Source organism: Mastomys coucha, unplaced genomic scaffold, assembly GCF_008632895.1.
Source record: "Mastomys coucha isolate ucsf_1 unplaced genomic scaffold, UCSF_Mcou_1 pScaffold23, whole genome shotgun sequence".
In the NCBI taxonomy this organism is placed as follows: Eukaryota; Metazoa; Chordata; class Mammalia; order Rodentia; family Muridae; genus Mastomys; species Mastomys coucha.
In genome coordinates, this window is record NW_022196906.1 from 104556188 (window position 1) to 104572552 (window position 16365).

Genomic DNA, 16365 nt, shown 5'->3' on the forward strand with positions numbered 1-16365 from the left:
AAAAAAAAAAAAAAAGAAAAGAAAAGAAAAATCACCCTATCTACTTCAGAGACTTTCCCAAATACCTGGGCTGAGTCTGGGGATGTTAAAAGGAGGGTAAAGATACATGTACTGTGGCCCTATCTCAGGCTGAAACATCCCTAGGAACTAGTGATCACACACATCTGCCAAAGGCCAGCATCCTCAGGTCCCAAGGCAAGACCTCTTCCACTGCCGATGCTCCCTCTGTTTCCTCCAGGGCCAGTGGCCAGCCCTTTCCTGGCCAGGGATTGAGTGAGGTGATACCTTAATGGGCTAAGCAAGCTCATAGGCCACACAGACCTCAGAGGGCCTGAAATGGAAGAACAGGACCAACTCGCTCCAAGGATCCATCTGGACCCTGGAGTAGTAAATCTGCTGTGCCCACTCCCTGCAGTCTACAAAGGAGAGATCTGGCTTGAATAAGAGACTCAAAGAGGCCCTGTAAGTCCCCGATGGCTAGGGCTGCATAGCCAAAGGATCTACCACAGGGTGTGTCTGTGGTAGGGCTATCAGCAGTTTGGTGCTATGGTCAGGTAAGCCTCTGATGTGGGCGGCCCCTTTATGGACTATGCATCGCTACCTTGAGAGTTGGGGGATTCTGGGATCCTAATTGGTGGGTGGGCCTGTAAACCAGTAGCGGCAGACAGGCCTTGGAATCTGCCCCACCCATCCTGAGCTACTGGAGTGGAACTTCTTCAGGGCTCCCCACCCATCTCCGAGCCCAAAATGGGAAGAAACTATTTAACAGCCCCTGCAGGCCCATACACACCCCAACACAGACGCTGGTCCCCGCAGGATCAGAGCACTAAAGGTGGGAGACAGAGAAAGTTCCGGCCCCTTCCACCTAGCAAGAGCCCGGGTAGTCATTCCCTCCTGACCTTCTGCGGCCACCCCTCCAAGGGTGCCAGGATCCACTCAGCTAGAAAGACGACGGGAGTCCCTGGAGAGGGTAGGTTCCGGTCTGCCCAAGAAAGAGTGAGCCAAGGCAAGGGGCGGGCCAGTGTTGGGGGGTGGTGTTGAAGAGGGGAGCAGGACAATGAAGAGGCGGGGCTGAGCTCGAGGGCGCGGTCCCGCCCCCGCCCCACGCCGGAGCACGCAGAAGCACTCGGGGTGCACAGAAGCAGACAGCAGCCTGGTTGGCAGAGCGGGCCAATGGCATGCAAACGCCATGCGATGGACCGCGAGAGCCGAGAACGTGGAGCCGGGAAGGAGATGGCTGGCAAAACCAGAGGAGGCTCCGCTGGCTACACGGAGGCCAGCCTGGCCAGGAAGAAGCATGCCGGGCCAGACCGGGTAACAGAGGCTAAGACTGCTGGCCACAGAAGGCCAAGGACGACGGGCACACATGTACTCAAGAAACCGAGAGATTACAAAACTAGGCCAAGTTTATTGCTGAGAATGGGCAGCGATAGTCACCTTTGGCGATTAAGGCCACGGGTGGTCTTTGTGCTTCTCTGGGACGAGGGGTTTGAAGGTAGGGATCCCCTCCCACCTCAGATTGTGCAAAATATGCAGCCACGGCCTTAGAGGCCGACGCTAGGTCTCCCCTCAGCCGGCGAGGGGCGGGACTTCCTGGTGATGCCATCTACCAATCCCTGAGCTGGAGGGTGGGCCCCGCCCACCCCCTGGTGCAGTAGTCTCCTGGGCAGAGCATCAGGCCCGGGCCGGGTCTGACGTCTGAGCTCTTAGACAGGTTCAGCGAGCCTCGCCAGGATTGTACTCGGTCTCCCCAGAGGACACTTGGGAGATTCGCCGCGAGGAGCGCCACAACCTCCGCGCGAACTGGCTGCTGCGTACCTAGCGGGAGTAGGGATGGGATGGGATGCGGTGAGCCCTGGCAGCCGCAACCCGCCCGGCCCGCATGCTGCCCTCTTCCTCACCTCAGAAGGCTGCCCAGCGCCCACAACGATCAATTTGCCATCTTCCAGGCCCACGAGCACATGACTGCGCTCCTTGGTCACAGACACGCTGTGGACTGGCACTTTCATGGGCAGGGGAGGCACAGCAGGCCGCAATCTGGAGCAGGGAAGTAGGTGTACACCGAGTCACTACTGCAAGGAAGCCAGCTAACAGATGCCTTTTTCATGCATCTACTTGGCCCTCATTCCTGGCTTATAGGACTCCCCCAACTGTGTAGCTAAGGGAGGTCTGGGGCTAGAAAAACATGCTGTAGGTAGTATGCACTCCCTATTACCCTGTGCAACAACTCCCACCTAGAGGGGCCAGGAACTAAGAGCGGGGCTCACTTGTTCAAGTGGAGGATATGTAGAGAGCACTGAGCGGTGCCCAGCAGAACAAAGTCTTCTGCCACAGTCAGGGCCGTGGGCTGCTCCATCAGTGTCACGGAAGCCCGCAACCTCCCATTCACTGAATACAGGTGCAAGGAGTAGGTGACCTGGAAGAACTGGCCATCAGCAACCTCCTCACCATTCCAGCTGCCCCAGTGTCTTTGTCAGGTACCCCGTCCCCATACCTGGGCCCCAGGACGTTCACAAGAAGAGCTCTGTACAACAATCTGCCCTTCAGATCCCAGTGCTAAGTGCGATATGGGTCCAGGCAGTGTGGCACCTGGAGGCCTCAATGCAGCCACAGACTGGCCTCGACGTACAGTGTGTATGATCATGGTTCCATCCTACAGGAAGGCAGATCAGGGTGCTGAGCGGAGAACCGGAGGCTCTGGAGATCGGGCCTGGGTAAACTCCGCCTCACCAGGGCATGTGGACACACACCTCAGATCCAGACACTGCCATGTCAAGTTCAGTGCTGATGGCCACACAGCTCACTGCAGCCTCATGTCCGTATAAGACCTGTACGGGCTTTGGAGCCAGCCCCACTGACAGACCACTCTGTGGGAAGCCAGGGCTAGCTTAAGATTCAGGCAAGTGAAGATTTTATGCAAGCTAGAGGGTTGGCGGGGGGTGGGGGGGTAACGGAGCCCCAGACTTGCACACAATAGTAAGGGGAAGGGAGTTCTGAAGGCTCCCCAAGGGGCAGATGGATTTCTAGTCTGGGAGACAGGGACCTCATAGGTCTGCCCACCATACACACCTGCTGCAGAATACGCCACACCATGCACGTGGTATCCCGGGAGCCGGAGATGAGGTAGATGCCGCAGGTGTCCAGTGCAAGGCAAGTCACTACATCTGCATAGGAAGGGGACGACATGCAGAGTTGTTACGCCCTCCCAGGCCCAACTCGGAACCCAGTCCACATCTGCCTGTCTCATTCTTCCTGGCACCAGGACTGCTCATACCAAGGTGTTGGCTTAGCTGGTTCAACAGCTTGCCACGGGGTAGTGAAGTTACTCGTAGGCTGCCATCCCAGTGACCACCACTGAAGAGCAGCTTTCCGTCGGGAGCTACGGCTAGCGCTTGTCCACTCACGCCACTGCCTGGGACCCAGGGCCCACTCAGTAGCTTCTGCACCCTAAACCAAGGGGAAGATGGTAGGTGAGGCAGGGCCACAGGGGAAAGATCTAGGCTAGCAGGGATCTTAGCCAGACCTCTGCCCTGCAGCTGGCCTGCATTCTGTTTAAATGGGGAAGTGGTTCAGAGCATAGGATATTCCTAGCGCACCCCTACCCATAGCCCTGGCTTACTTGGGGCTCCCCATGGAGGGATCTTTGCTGAAGCTGAAGTAGTTATTGATGTTTCGGTCATATGGCAGCCAGCTATGAGTGCCCAGCAGCCCATTGGCACTTACAGTCACCTGTGGGTAAGAATATGCTATGGTAGCCTGGGGCGGAGGCAGGGACAAAGGGATGAAGCTAAGGGGAACCTGCCCCAGTGTACTTACCAACGTATCTGAGGAGCTCTGGGTGATAAAGGAGTGTGGCTGTCGGTGGGGAACCAGAGCTAACACCAGAGGCACACCCTCATTGACAACCTGCAGAGAAATGCAGGAGGCTGACTGAGGGCCAGCAGAAGCCCCGGGCAGACAGGCTTCTCAGTAGGTACCCACTTTGATCCCAGGGACACAGTGGGTGTCAGAGAGAGGTGAGTCTGAGAGGCAGACATGACAGCAGTGGGCACGTAGGAGGGCATCACAGAAAGAGGGAGAAGCTGGGGTAGACATAGAAGACCCCAGGGTCAAGCTTGGGCTCAGCCTTGGTCTTCTTGTCCCATTCCTCCTTGGCCTCAGCCCAGTGACAGCAGGAAAGGGGAGCGCTCGTGAAGATGCAGGAAGGGGCCCAAGGCCAGACTCTATCCTGACTGCAGGGAGGCTCATCCTGGTCCGCCCCCTACCCGTATGTCTTCAAATCAGTCAGTCCTCCCATCTGCCCACAAATGGGGAAGGACGTGTGGCCAAACCCATCTTACACAAGAAGCTGAGTCCTGCCCACTTCTCACCTCAGCGAAAAAGGCCTTAAGCTGGTTCAGGTTCTGGAAGATGCTAGGTGAGTTAGTGTCCAGCTGGGCGAGGCGAGTGGCTACTTCCTCAGCTGAGAGCCGGGGTGGATGTGGCTCCTGTAGGCAAGAGCTAGTCAGCACCGTGACACAAGTGTCCTTCAGCAGTCAATTCCAAACAGTTCTTACCTTCAGCAGCTGACAGGGAGTCTGCCCAAAGTTGCTGATGATGCCTTCCAGAGCCTTCCGTTCTCGTTCATCTGCCACGTGGTCCAGGTCAACCGCCCCTGAGAGGAAGGCAAGGGGCTAAAACTCCTTCATTGTCTTTTCTTTGTATTGCCACCGTCTGTGCCCTGGCCCCATCTCATGTGTGGCACGCTGCCTACCTTCATAAGTGCAGTAGTAGAAGACATTGAGGGCCTCCTCAGCTGCTGGACCCCGCTGCTTATAGCCAAAGATGAGGTCGATCCATTCATGCAGGTGGGTGGACACATACTCTGACTCCTGGGGAGGAAGTGACAGTCAATCCAGGGACTGAGCCCCATCGCAGCTCTCAACTCTAGCTGCCTGTCTGTGCGCGGTCACCTCCTCACCAGAGCCTGGCGGTGCTTCTGGATGAAATCCTCAGGACTGCTGGCCCATGGGGGCAGCACCACATCATCCACCTTCTCATTGGTTAACTGGAGGCAGCCCAGATCAAACCCTAACAGAGGAGAAGGTTAGCAGTGTGTCTGCGAATATTCACCATCCCTGGACACCCGTCTGTTTACTCATGCCCAAGCCCCGGTGCCTCGAATGCTACCATTCTGGTTCTCCAGGAAGTCAGGAAAGTAGAAAAACTCTGGAATGAGCTCCTTCACATCAGCGGGGCTCTCCAGCCGTGCCTGCCAGGCTGCTGCTACCGAATGGAATTGCCGGTCAGAGCAGTCGAAGCTGGTGGAGAGACACAGCCAGGGTCAGACGATAGATATAGAGGGGCTACATAAAACCATAGGCAGCATAAGAAGCTACCAGGAAGACTGTGTGACCTCCTCCCCACCCTCCCATCACCCCTGGGCGCACCGGCCACTCTGTAGCTGGACGTGCAGGGAGGTGAAGGGTTCCACGCGGATGAGGTAGTGCATCACGCCTGCTGCGTTAGAATAGTGAGTGCCGTAGTGGAACTTGTCGATTGTGCCTGCTGGGTCCTCAAAGCTCTCATATCTGAAGCCACAGGCAACACAAGTCAGTAGAAGACCTACACCCATCCATCCCCAGCCCAGAGCCCTGCCCACGTGCTCACTTCTCCCTCACGAGCTGGGCGTGCTTGGGATTCACCACACCGATGGGTTTGGACAGGTCCCGGAAGACAGCTGGATTGCTGAGGTCCAAGACGGGGGACACGTAGTCCTGCAAGACCCAGGGGAACTGGCCGCCCACCCCGGAAAAGAGCTGTATGAAGACTCTGACCGCCTGCCGGCCCACCCTGCCCGGCCTTCCACACTAAGGAAGATGGGTAGCGCCTGCTCACAATACTACTTGGAAGGGCTATAAGAGCACAGGAGGTCTATGACAGACACTCCTCCCAGGGAGACCAGGGGCCAGGAGGAAGCAAAGAGGCCGTGTCAGGGAGCAAGAGACCACATCTTAGTCACAGGTAAACTGTTCAGGGACTGTGCTTAGGCCTGACCCGTCAGCTGGCACTGACAGTGGGGTTGGAGGTGGGGAGTGGGGAGAGGTATACAGAGCGGAGTCCTTACCACAGGGTACTGAGACAGGTCGTTATAGGTGCGCCCTGCGATTGTGTTGAGTTGCATCAGGTACTCGAAGTTGGATATCTCTCGCTGTACCCATTTCTGGATGGCACAGTAGCAAAGGTTGAGCACTGAAGTTGTCCAGAACCTCATTTACAAAGTCTTCACCTCATAACCCACACAGACAGAGTCGAGGATTCTTACCTGGGTAAGTCCCGAGGCCCGAAGCATCTCCTGGGGGGAGCGGCTGCTCAGGTAGCCTTGGGTGGGTGGCCTCAGGCGCAGGAGCCACGAGTACACCTGGTTCCGTACCTGGGTGTGGGGTGGGATCGGGTAGGGCTGAGGCCTGGGAGCCTGGCAAGGAGATGAAGCAGAGGACCCGGCCACCTTGTGTGGGAAGTTGAGGAAGTAGTTGGACTGATCAATGAAGAAGAGCTCGAGCGCTGAACGCCGCAGGTTGAAACGCCGCAGGTGGACCTCACGCAGCTGGGCCAAGGGGCGCCGGAAATCATGGCCGATGCCTACCAAGCAACCAAGAATAGGTATAAGGATTTGCTGGCTCCAGCCCAGCCTGGACTTTGGTCATTCTCTGTCACCCCCTCCAGCAGCTCCATCAGAACACACCTTCCTCTGTTTCCACACGTTCCATACTGCCGTCATAGAAGTACACGTGCTGCGTGGTGACCTCTAAGAGTCCCGGGACCACAGCCACCACCGTGATGAGCTGGCACTCAGCTGACAACACAAGTTTCTCATGCTGCTTATCTAGCTCGGCTGCCTCCATCCTGGGGGCAGCATATACTTCAGCTAGGGATGCCGGCATCCCTTCTTGACAAGCTCCAAGGGCCAGTGAGCCATGAGATGACATGCTCACACCTCCCTGATGGAGAGGAGCCGCCTAGGGCCTCGTGCTCACTGACCCTGTGTCCTTCTAGCGGCTCGTTGGGCCGCCTCTCCCTCTACCCTACTTCTCCTTACGCACTCCTGCCATGCTCCAGGTCCCCACATTGTCCTGGTTTTTCTGAGCCTTGCTCATGGTTGCTTAGCTACTAAAGAGCACCCACCCTTTTAAATAAAACTTGGGGTTGGAGAGCCCCTTCGGGGTACTCAAGTTGGCCAGCCAAAGACACGACTCAGTCCCGCAGAAGGCATCCCATCCCTTGGCGGCTCCAGCCCACCCACTCACAGGGTCTCCAGCCCACCCACTCACGGGGTCTCTAGCGCAGCCAGCTCCTCCTCCCCTAACTCGTCCTCAAGCAGCTCCTCTGAAGGGGCACTGACTTTGGCCTCTTTGGTCACTGCCAGAGGCAGTGAGGTCTCTTCAGTGAGTGTCATGGGAGCTTCACCTGCAGGAGGCCAATGGGACTTCATTAGAGCAAGGCATGATGGGAAATACCAGCTGGGTGAACCAAGCACAACACAATTACCGAGGTTGTCACGTAGGGCACTAGCTTCCAGGTGAGGGTCAAAGTGATGATTGGGTACCAGTTTTAGTCGCATACGTGAGTATGTCTCTGCACTAGACAGCTTCCAGTGGGGGGTTGGAGGGACCCTGCAGATAATATTACCAGGAATTGTCATGGGCTGGAAAACGTTACAGAGCCCCCACTTTAAGACTGCTGGGGTTTTGTTTTTTTGTTTTTTCTGATAGGGTTTCTCTGTGTAGCCTTGGATGTCCTAGAACTTGCTCTGTAAATGAGGCTGCGCTTGAACTCAAAGAGATCAGCCTGCTTCTGCCTCCTAAGTGCTAGGAATGAAAGGTGTGTACTGCTGGGCAGGGGTGGCGCTCGCCCTTAATCCCAGCACGTGGGAGGCAGAGGCAAGTAGATTTCTGAGTTTGAGGCCAGCCTGGTCTACAGAGTGAGTTCTAGGGTAGCCAGGGCTATATAGAGAAACCCTGTCTCGAAAAACAAAACAAAACAAAGAAAGGTGTGTCCCACCACAGCCCAGCTGAGATTATTTTATTCATTTTGCATTACTTTCAAGACCCTGAGCAGAGAGCCAAAGGCAATCTGGCACTCAGAGTCAGGGCTCCTTTTCTACCAAGCCCAACCCACCTTAGTGCCCAGGCCCCACAGGGGCTAGAAAGCTGGCGCCACAGTGCCCCCCAATGGAGCAGGGCTGTTGAGTGCTGTGCTGCCTGCTGCTTCAGTACCGTGGTGTAGCGCAGTCCTTCCAGGCGAGCCCTGCGCTGGGCAGGTTCTAGGACCAGCTCCTGTGATGGGAGGATAGGTCAATCTCACTGGCTGCTGTTTCTCCAATTCTCTACCCTGCCCTATTAGTCTCCAGCCATATAGATGAGTATCCCCTCGTTTGGGCTGCACACCTGGAAGGCCCGCCGACTCTGGATACGGTCCCGCTGATGCCGCTGCCCGCTGCTCATGAGTGTGTCATAGCAGGCATTCCAGAAGCCTGACATGAGGTCATGGCTCTTAGCATATGTGTCCATTTCGAACTTTGACATAGTTGGCTGAACCTGGAGGATTGGCAGGGAGAGGCCAATGCTCGAAGTGTGCCCTAGCACCCATTCCTCTTCCTCCATCCCTCCCTCCTTCAGTCACCTGCTTGTCGATGAAGTGGCGCCATTCGGGTGTAGCACAAAAAGCCTGGAAGTCCTCAAAGAACGTGGGGCTTCCATTGGTGGGTGGTAAGGAGGGCAGCCCCCACTGCAGTCCCAGGGGCCCATAAGCACGGTCCAGCAGCGTGCGGACCAGTGGCACCAACCACGAACAGCGCTCAGAGGCAGCCAGAGCTGTTGACGCATGCTCAGTCTCAGAGGAAGAGGCGTTCAGCGCCCGGCTGAGCGCTGCCTCCAGCTTGGAGAGCACATAGCACGCCTCCTCCCGGCGGGTTGGCACTGCGGTCTGAAGCAGTGTATGCAGCTTCACATAGGCCTGGGCATGCAGCTGTAGGTGCAAGGCAATGAGAGTGGTACCAATTGCTAGACCCCCACTAGCTAGACTTCCACCTCTGCTGCCCTCCTGCACGCTCACCTGTGGGTCTTCCAATAGGATGTATCCAAGCACAAGACGTAAGCCGATCTGTGCCATCTCCCGGAGGTCTGCCGTGCTATTGGCGAGATGTGGCCAGGCGCCCAGGCGATCAAGCAGGTTGCACACACCTTCAAAGAGCTGCCACATAGAACATATTTCCAGCATGTTGCCATACAAGGACAGGAATATAGGGGGAGAAAACAAGGTAAAGTTTGTGCTGGAGGCTAAGTAAGGTTTGAGTCAAGGTCACTGCCCTCACTGTAAGGTATACCCCTCCCCAACTCCAACACTGTCATCCGCCTAACACTTGGGCTGACAGGCTTATAGATACCATTGCTGATGTATCCAAGACTGCCCTGTGTACCCTCCCATCTCCTAGACTAAACACCCTCAGATTATAAGGACGAAATGCTTGTGGCTCCCACCCCTCCCAATAGTCGCACCTTCTCACTCCATAGCTCCTGGTTACCGTGGCCCTCAGCACACAGGAAATCCTGCAGTAAACGGAGCAGCCACAGTGCCTGCTGGGAAAGGTTGGCCAGGCCTCCTGGGGGAGCCTCCTTGATGTCGGTCAGGGCTGACTCTAACATCATCTCCAGGAGGCTGGCCGAGAGAGGGACTCAGTACCTATCTTGAAATCTCCTGGCTCCCAGAGACCCATCACCCCCTGAAGCATCCCTCTTACCTGCGCTTGATGCAGTCCGGTGGTCGCACAAGTGTGGCTGAGGCCCCTAGCTGGGTAAGCACAGAGAAGACCTGGCCACGCTCCCGCCAGGCGGCCTCGGCACTGCCCTCTACACCCCGCCACGTCACTGAGAAGAGCACGTTGGTGAGTAAGTTGCACAGCTCCTCTTCAGGGGTTTGCTGTGGGGACAGGAAGGTAGTGTGGGCTATGGGCTGCAGAGGGAGGGGTTCCTGCTCAGCACCCCTTGTCTACCCACTAGCAGGAATGATGAGTGGCAGCATTCCGCAGACAGCCAGACTGGCACCAAGGCCTTAGAAAAATGGCCTAATGGCTTCAGCCGCCGTCTGAACTCTGGGGGAAAACCTGGGGTTCTGTTGGACTTCAGAGAGGATATATTCACAAAGGCCTTCTTACCCTAAGTCTTTCAAGTCTGCCTAGGAATTCTCCAAGAGAAGTGGGGCTAGAGATGTGGCTCAGCAGTTAAGAGCACCGCCTGTTCCTCTAGAGAAGGTCTATCCGTAGGCCCTATAAAGCCTGGGCCCTATGTGGCAGTGTGCCTAACACAACTGCATGCGAGTATCAGCCCTGATATTAGACCCCATCTTTGGAAAGGTCACACTGCCAACTCTACATTCCTGAGGTGACCTCTCCAGACACAGTGCAATGTCAGAAGGTGGCCGCCTCACCTGGGGGTTGCTCGTGTTGGAGGTATCATCCCCACTGATGGTGGGCTCTAGCAGACTGCCATCCTCCAGCACGTTGGAGAGACTGGAGCTGTGGCGGCCTTGGGCAGTAGGAAAGGGCCGTGGTCCATCCAGCGGGGAGGGTGTGCCAGGCTGGCTGGATGGAGTTATAGTCCCGTTGCTGCTGCCGCCAGCAGTAGCATTGCCTGAGCCAATGCTGGCCCTTTCCAGACCCAGGTCAAAGGGTGTACTGAACGGGGAGAGGGCATGATAGAAGGCATCCGGGTCAGGGCAAGGGGACTCTGAAGGCAGGAAGACATCAGAAGACTCCGCAGGCAACTCAGGGGGCGGCGGCGGAGAGAGGGCCAGCTCTGAGGAGGTCGGCAGCTCTGGGAGAAAGTGTGGGGGACCACTGTCTGTGGCAGCCTCGAGGACATAGAGCCGGGTCAGCACATCCTGCCAACCAGCTTGTCGGGCCAGCAGCCGAACGATGTCTGGCTGTCCGTAGATGAGGTGAAAGAGCTGTCGAACCAGGGGTACAGCAAATATGAGGGAGGTCATCTGGCTCCTTCTCTAGATCCTCATCCCCAGCGGGGAACTACAAAGGTGCCCCATCCCAGACAGGCAAAAGGAGCTCCAGGGTGCAGAAGCCACCCCTTAATCTCCCACACTTTTTCTCTTACCTGACGACAGATGTCTAGGCGGACGCTGAGGTCAGCCTGGAGGGATAGCTGTACAACAGCCAACAAATCTGAGAGATTCAGGCAGTCTGGTGATACAGCCTGAGGGACTGACACAGTAAAGGGGACTACCTCAATCATGTCCCCGTGTGAACACTCCCTCCTTCCACCAGCCCTATCCCAACAGATGCCGCTGCCCCTTACCACCACCCCCCCCGCATCTGTCTTTTGTATGTTTTATTTTTCTGTGTTGGGGATTAAACCCAAGGCCCAGTGCATGCTAGGCAAGCATTCTAACACTGTCTCCTCCATCTTTATCTGCCTCTTGGTCCCAGCCAAGTCCTACCTGTCCCTACAAACAGCTTATAAAGGCCCTGGCAGAGCTGGGGAGAGATGCTCCCTTCTGGCAAGCTGGCAACAAGCCCCAGGAGACCACAGTCGCGCAGCCGGAGCCTCTGGCGGTTCTGCTCAGGTAACCGTTCATTCTGTTGCAGTCTTCGCAAGATCTGTGGGAAGGAGACCAAGGGGCTGTCATCACAGAGGACTTAACATAGGAGAGGCCACTGCACAGATGTGTGGCTCTAGAAGAGGCCTGTGAAAGTGGCTTTAACATTTCCTTAGCTTCTATCCTGCAGCCTCAGTAAATGGGATTAAAAGGTCAGGAGGGGGCTGGGCACACCTTGCAGACCCTGTCTGTCAAAAGGGGCGTTGACTTTGGCCGCACCAGCAGTGTAAGCAGCACCTCAAGGTTCCCTAGCTCCAATAGGAAGCTGGCCAAGAGCTCTTGCACTGGAGAACCCTGAAGCAGGGCCAGCAACAGGTCCAGTGTGCCCACCACCTGAGGATAAACAGAATGTCACCTTAGGATGGGTTCCCTAGCTGACCCATACACCTCTCAACCAAGCCTCACCCTCCTGACCTCCAGTCTTACCTGGCCATCGTCACTGGTGGCTGCCAAAAAGCTCAATACGACCTGCATGTCATCCACAGAGAAGTTCCGGACCAGGAACTCACGCACCAGACCCAAAAGAGAAGTCTGTACCGTACGCAGGTCGTCTGCCGCAAGGGGGCGCTCCCGCTGTGGGCTGGCAGGTCCAACAAGCACAGCCAGTGGGGCAAAATCAGGGAATACAGGCAGGTAAGCTGGGGCAGCATGTCATCCTGTCCCCATAGCAATTTCTGCTGAGCTGGACCTCTAACATCCACCTGGACCCACCAGCCTAACCTGTAGTGTGTGCGCAGAGCATCGAGGATGAACTGAACTCCGTATTTCTTCCGAAGTTTCTGTCTGTGCTCACGGAGTATGCTAGACATGTACTGGATGTGACCTGAGTGGGCATCAGCAGACAGCTTTTTCACACCTTCCAGGGCAGAGCTCTGCCCTCTAGGTCTCAGATTATAGAGCGAGGCTGTGGCTTCTCACCCTGCTTGCCCTGTATCCAGGCCTCTTTCCCAAGCCCCTCACCTACCCAAGCGCACAGCGAAGTCACTGAGGGTCCAGGGGTGAAAGTTGAAGAGCAGATGCTGGTAGAGCAGGTAGAGGAGGGGCCTACTGCCATCAGCAGCAGCCACCTGCTCCATCAGCAGCTGGGCAGACATGAGCACGTTCATATCCATGGCCCAACTGGGGACCTGAAGGAAACAGAACTAGCTGAGATGTCAGGTTCTGTCTCTCTGCTGTCCCAACCACTCAGTTTCCAGTTTTGCCAGCAGCAGGCATGAAGAATCATCCTTGCTCGCAGCCTTTCAGGGTGGCTGCCATCTCTGAAATACAACCTCCAGGCCAGGCTACAGCCCAACTTCCCCTGCCAGTCACCTGAACCACCTTCCTGCCCACATCGTCACAACCAAACCTACCCACTTAGGCCCCACTGTCCAGAAGGTCCTGCCCTGTCTCTCCACCTGTCCGCCATGCCTCACCTTGCGCAGGAGGGCCCCTATGATGGCAGGCCCCTGGCACTGCATCAGGCTTTCCTGATTCACAGTGTGGCCCTGCAGGAAGTTCCGAAGCATCAGGAGAAAGGCGGCCACTGCATTCCTCTCCATCCGTTCCTCTGCCGGCCACCAGGAAGAGGGCAGGTGTTGGTCAGAGGTATGCCAGAAGCCACTACCTCACGCACAATCCCCACCACCATACCAAGACTTTCTCCTCCGAATCATGGCGTGAAGGGCACTCACCTGAAGACTTGCTCAGCGGAAGAAGCAGGCCCTGAGTGCTGCGGCCTGAGGTCAGTTCAGGTCCTACAAGGTCGTGCGTTTCACATGGACCTGCCTCGGCCTCCTGGGGCTGCACAGCCACTCGCTCCAGCAAGGGCAGCAGGGCACCCATGCCGCCTACACAGTTCACCACATCCTGGGAGGAGGGGTCAGGGATGAGGGGACAGTTCCCAACCAGCGTCTTGCCTTAAGCCTGGACTCAAAATATGGGTCTCTCGAACTGGTCTCCCAAACCCTGCCAGGGCCCAACACTGCTCCAACTCACCCTGTGTACACTATACACATATATGCACATACCTTCACGTCCCACGTCTCCACCCTATGTCCTGTCAGGCGTCCATCCAGCCCATGGCCAGGGGACAGGTCCAGACAGATATTGTTCTTACAGGCCTGCATCAAATGAAGAAGGGAGTGACAGACTGAAAGTGAGAGCCAGAGGGCAGAGCCAGAAGGCATTGGCCGTTTCCTCATCCCTAAATACCTGCGGTGAATAATGCAGGAGCAACTTGGCGCCAAGCTCCTGCAGTTTACCCTCAGGCTTGAAGGGTGCCGGTTCATTGGGCCCTAGAGAGGAAAGACTGAACCTTTAGACCTTAGGTCTTCTGGCCAAACCCTCTCCATGGCTTGCCTCCTCCCCTACTTGCCCGGAGGACAGGTTCCCAGGGTTGCCATCTTCCCTGGGTACCCCTGAGTACTTTGCAAATCTGATGCCCTTGGAATCGGGACAATGGGGTAGAGGCAGGGGGGATGACAGATGGCAGGTGCTGCATACCCAGGACACACAGGCCTTGGACAGCAGGTGCTTGCAAGGCTTCATGGAAGATGGCCACAGCCCCCAGCTCGCCCTCCAGAGATGTGGGGCTTCCCCACCGGGTGTCCTGGGTGCCTGCAAGGGTGGAGCTGATGCTGCCCTCCTGCAGAGGGACCCCCGGCCCAGACCCCCAGCTCAGGCCTGTGGAGGCTGGGACTGACTGGGAGCGGGTGAGGGAGGGGTGAGTGTGAGACAAGGCCATGGAGACTGATGACGCGGGGAGCCCTGTGGTGGTCGTTGTTGTGCGGTGCCCAGCAGAACCAATACAGCAGGAGGAGAAAGGCTGCAGGGTCAAGATTGGGAGACCGGTCAGGTCCCAGCAAAGCCTGGGATTCCACCTAGATCCAGCTCATGAGGACTCCCCAAACTATGTACTTCAGAGCAGTACAAGCTGAAGACACACAGGGTTTCAGGTCACACTGGTCCAAGTCCCTCCAACTGACCCATGGCCTCCCAAATCCTGCCTGGCATACCTCACTGAGGGAGGGGAAGCGAAGAGGTGCTGTCTTGACCAGATGGCCATCTTTGAAGACATTGACCAGATTCTGACTGAAGGGTCGGCGCCCAGACACATGGACAATGGCCACACAGTGCTAGAAGAGAAGCTACGATGGCTCAAGCGGTATTTGACTCTTGGTGCTCTCACCCCATACTGGGCCACGTGAGAGGGATGGGAACTCACCCAGGTAGAATCAGCGAAGGACACTTCGGGCACGCTCACGGTCATGTACTCCTTCCGTGTGCACACGGCTACCACCAGGGTGCCAGCTGCCGTGAAGAAAGCCTCGAACCCTGAGCCACTGCTGGTGAAGAAGCTGGGGGCAAGCAAGCTGGTTATGCCTGCTCTTTCCTGCTCACCAGGGCCATGGTTCCCTAGCCCTTGGCAGTTACCCACCTGTACAGCTGTTTTCGCTGGAGGGGCCGGCTAGGAGATGAGGTAGGAGCTGCCTCTGAGGATTGTAGACATAGCCAGGCATGGAAGGTAAAGCCGGCTCCTGGCCACCGCTGCACAGGCGGCACCATGATGCCAGCCATGCTGGGCGTGAGGTCAAAGTAGTGCAGGGCACGTGCTGGACCCCGGTGCCGGGCCATGCCTGACAGCGCTCGGATGATGGCACCTGCATGTTGAGCCTTCTGAGATCCAGTTCCACATGACTCTGAGTCCAGCCCTGGTGGTGGGCGCAGCAGGCGACGCAGCTCTAAGGGCCTTAGTGACACGCGACCCAGAGCTTGCAGCAAGGCTAACAGCTGCTCCTGGCAGCGGGCTCCCAGGGCTATCCCTGTGTTAAGTGTTTCTAACAGGTAGCCCACCAGGCCTGCTTGCACACACGTGGTGCGGCTGGCAGGGCAGCTGTCACAGAGCCACCAGAGGCGTTGTGCTAGAAAGAGGCGCAGCTCAGCTGTGGGCAATGCTGGTAGCCACTGCATCAGCACCAGCACTGGCTGCTCATTGCGGATTGGTGGAGGCGGATGCATGCTGTGGTCACCCTCCACAGCCTGTAGGTGGAAAGAAGGTGACAATCCCAGGTCAATGGTGGCCCCTTGCCAGCTATGACACTTCCTGTTGCGTACATGTGGGAAAGCAACATATGCCGCCCCATCTTGGTGCCCTGCCAAAGGTGGATGATCAGGATCACTAAACCAAGTAATCAGCCCTACTATTTCCATGCTTTGCTTGTAGCCTAGTATGGCCAAGCTGTCAATTGTATGTCCCTGGGATAGCCCGTGAGGCCTAGAGTGTAGAGGTCTCATCTCAGGGCACTGACGTGTATGGGTAAGCCACAGCTCACATTGCTCTGGCCATAATTAACAGTCCTCCAGGGTAGGGAACTGGCTCAAGCCAGCTGCCTTTGGGACCCAGGTCCCAAGCCAGGTCCTCACCATGTTGAGTAGTTCCTGCAACAGCCGGTGGGTGGGGGGCCCGTGGCTCTGCAGGACCTCCTGCAAGTGCTGGTAGCCAATGCGTTCCTTGAACACCTCCTGAAAAGTAGCATGGAAGTGAGCAAAGCTGTGGGTTCTGTGGGCAACTCACACCCATGGGACCCCTTCCCTTGTGGAATGCCTTCGCTAGCTCTGCCTTAGATCACAGTACAGAAAGAGCAACAACGCCGGGCAGTGGTGGCACACACCTTTAATTCTAGCACTTGGGAGGCAGAGGCAGGCGGATTTCTGAGTTTGAGGCCAGCCTGGTCTACA

The 16365-nt window shown here is 56.7% G+C and overlaps 2 protein-coding genes across 6 annotated transcripts in view; both read right to left on the reverse strand.

Annotated features, from left to right (window-relative positions):
* LOC116072382 (death domain-containing membrane protein NRADD) overlaps positions 1–1317 on the reverse strand; it is a 3916-nt gene extending 2599 nt beyond the window's left edge. The window contains exon 1 of one of the 2 annotated variants that reach the window (XM_031343812.1): positions 900–1317. The gene's annotated coding sequence lies outside the window, so the exon portion shown is untranslated. The other variant, XM_031343813.1, reaches the window with a different exon arrangement.
* A 71-nt stretch (positions 1318–1388) lies between these two features.
* Positions 1389–16365, reverse strand: part of Nbeal2 (neurobeachin like 2) — a 31600-nt gene continuing 16623 nt past the window's right edge. For all 4 annotated transcript variants that reach the window (XM_031343810.1, XM_031343808.1, XM_031343811.1 and 1 more), the window contains 43 exons: positions 16051–16149; positions 15065–15666; positions 14852–14984; positions 14643–14762; positions 14131–14452; positions 13840–13922; positions 13656–13748; positions 13320–13494; positions 13062–13195; positions 12611–12773; positions 12367–12469; positions 12073–12226; positions 11821–11979; positions 11488–11647; positions 11145–11251; positions 10465–10983; positions 9779–9957; positions 9537–9696; positions 9094–9231; positions 8662–9006; positions 8427–8576; positions 8158–8315; positions 7528–7652; positions 7311–7446; positions 6725–6885; positions 6305–6621; positions 6107–6202; positions 5650–5774; positions 5430–5570; positions 5170–5300; positions 4961–5070; positions 4754–4871; positions 4557–4654; positions 4371–4487; positions 3817–3906; positions 3620–3729; positions 3275–3447; positions 3070–3164; positions 2751–2867; positions 2495–2653; positions 2268–2416; positions 1902–2037; positions 1389–1818 (listed from right to left, as the gene is read on the reverse strand). In XM_031343810.1, coding sequence (XP_031199670.1) covers positions 1717–1818; positions 1902–2037; positions 2268–2416; positions 2495–2653; positions 2751–2867; positions 3070–3164; positions 3275–3447; positions 3620–3729; positions 3817–3906; positions 4371–4487; positions 4557–4654; positions 4754–4871; positions 4961–5070; positions 5170–5300; positions 5430–5570; positions 5650–5774; positions 6107–6202; positions 6305–6621; positions 6725–6885; positions 7311–7446; positions 7528–7652; positions 8158–8315; positions 8427–8576; positions 8662–9006; positions 9094–9231; positions 9537–9696; positions 9779–9957; positions 10465–10983; positions 11145–11251; positions 11488–11647; positions 11821–11979; positions 12073–12226; positions 12367–12469; positions 12611–12773; positions 13062–13195; positions 13320–13494; positions 13656–13748; positions 13840–13922; positions 14131–14452; positions 14643–14762; positions 14852–14984; positions 15065–15666; positions 16051–16149 — 7062 coding nt within the window. In that variant the 3' untranslated portion in view covers positions 1389–1716. The remainder of the gene's footprint in view (positions 1819–1901; positions 2038–2267; positions 2417–2494; positions 2654–2750; positions 2868–3069; positions 3165–3274; positions 3448–3619; positions 3730–3816; positions 3907–4370; positions 4488–4556; positions 4655–4753; positions 4872–4960; positions 5071–5169; positions 5301–5429; positions 5571–5649; positions 5775–6106; positions 6203–6304; positions 6622–6724; positions 6886–7310; positions 7447–7527; positions 7653–8157; positions 8316–8426; positions 8577–8661; positions 9007–9093; positions 9232–9536; positions 9697–9778; positions 9958–10464; positions 10984–11144; positions 11252–11487; positions 11648–11820; positions 11980–12072; positions 12227–12366; positions 12470–12610; positions 12774–13061; positions 13196–13319; positions 13495–13655; positions 13749–13839; positions 13923–14130; positions 14453–14642; positions 14763–14851; positions 14985–15064; positions 15667–16050; positions 16150–16365) is intronic.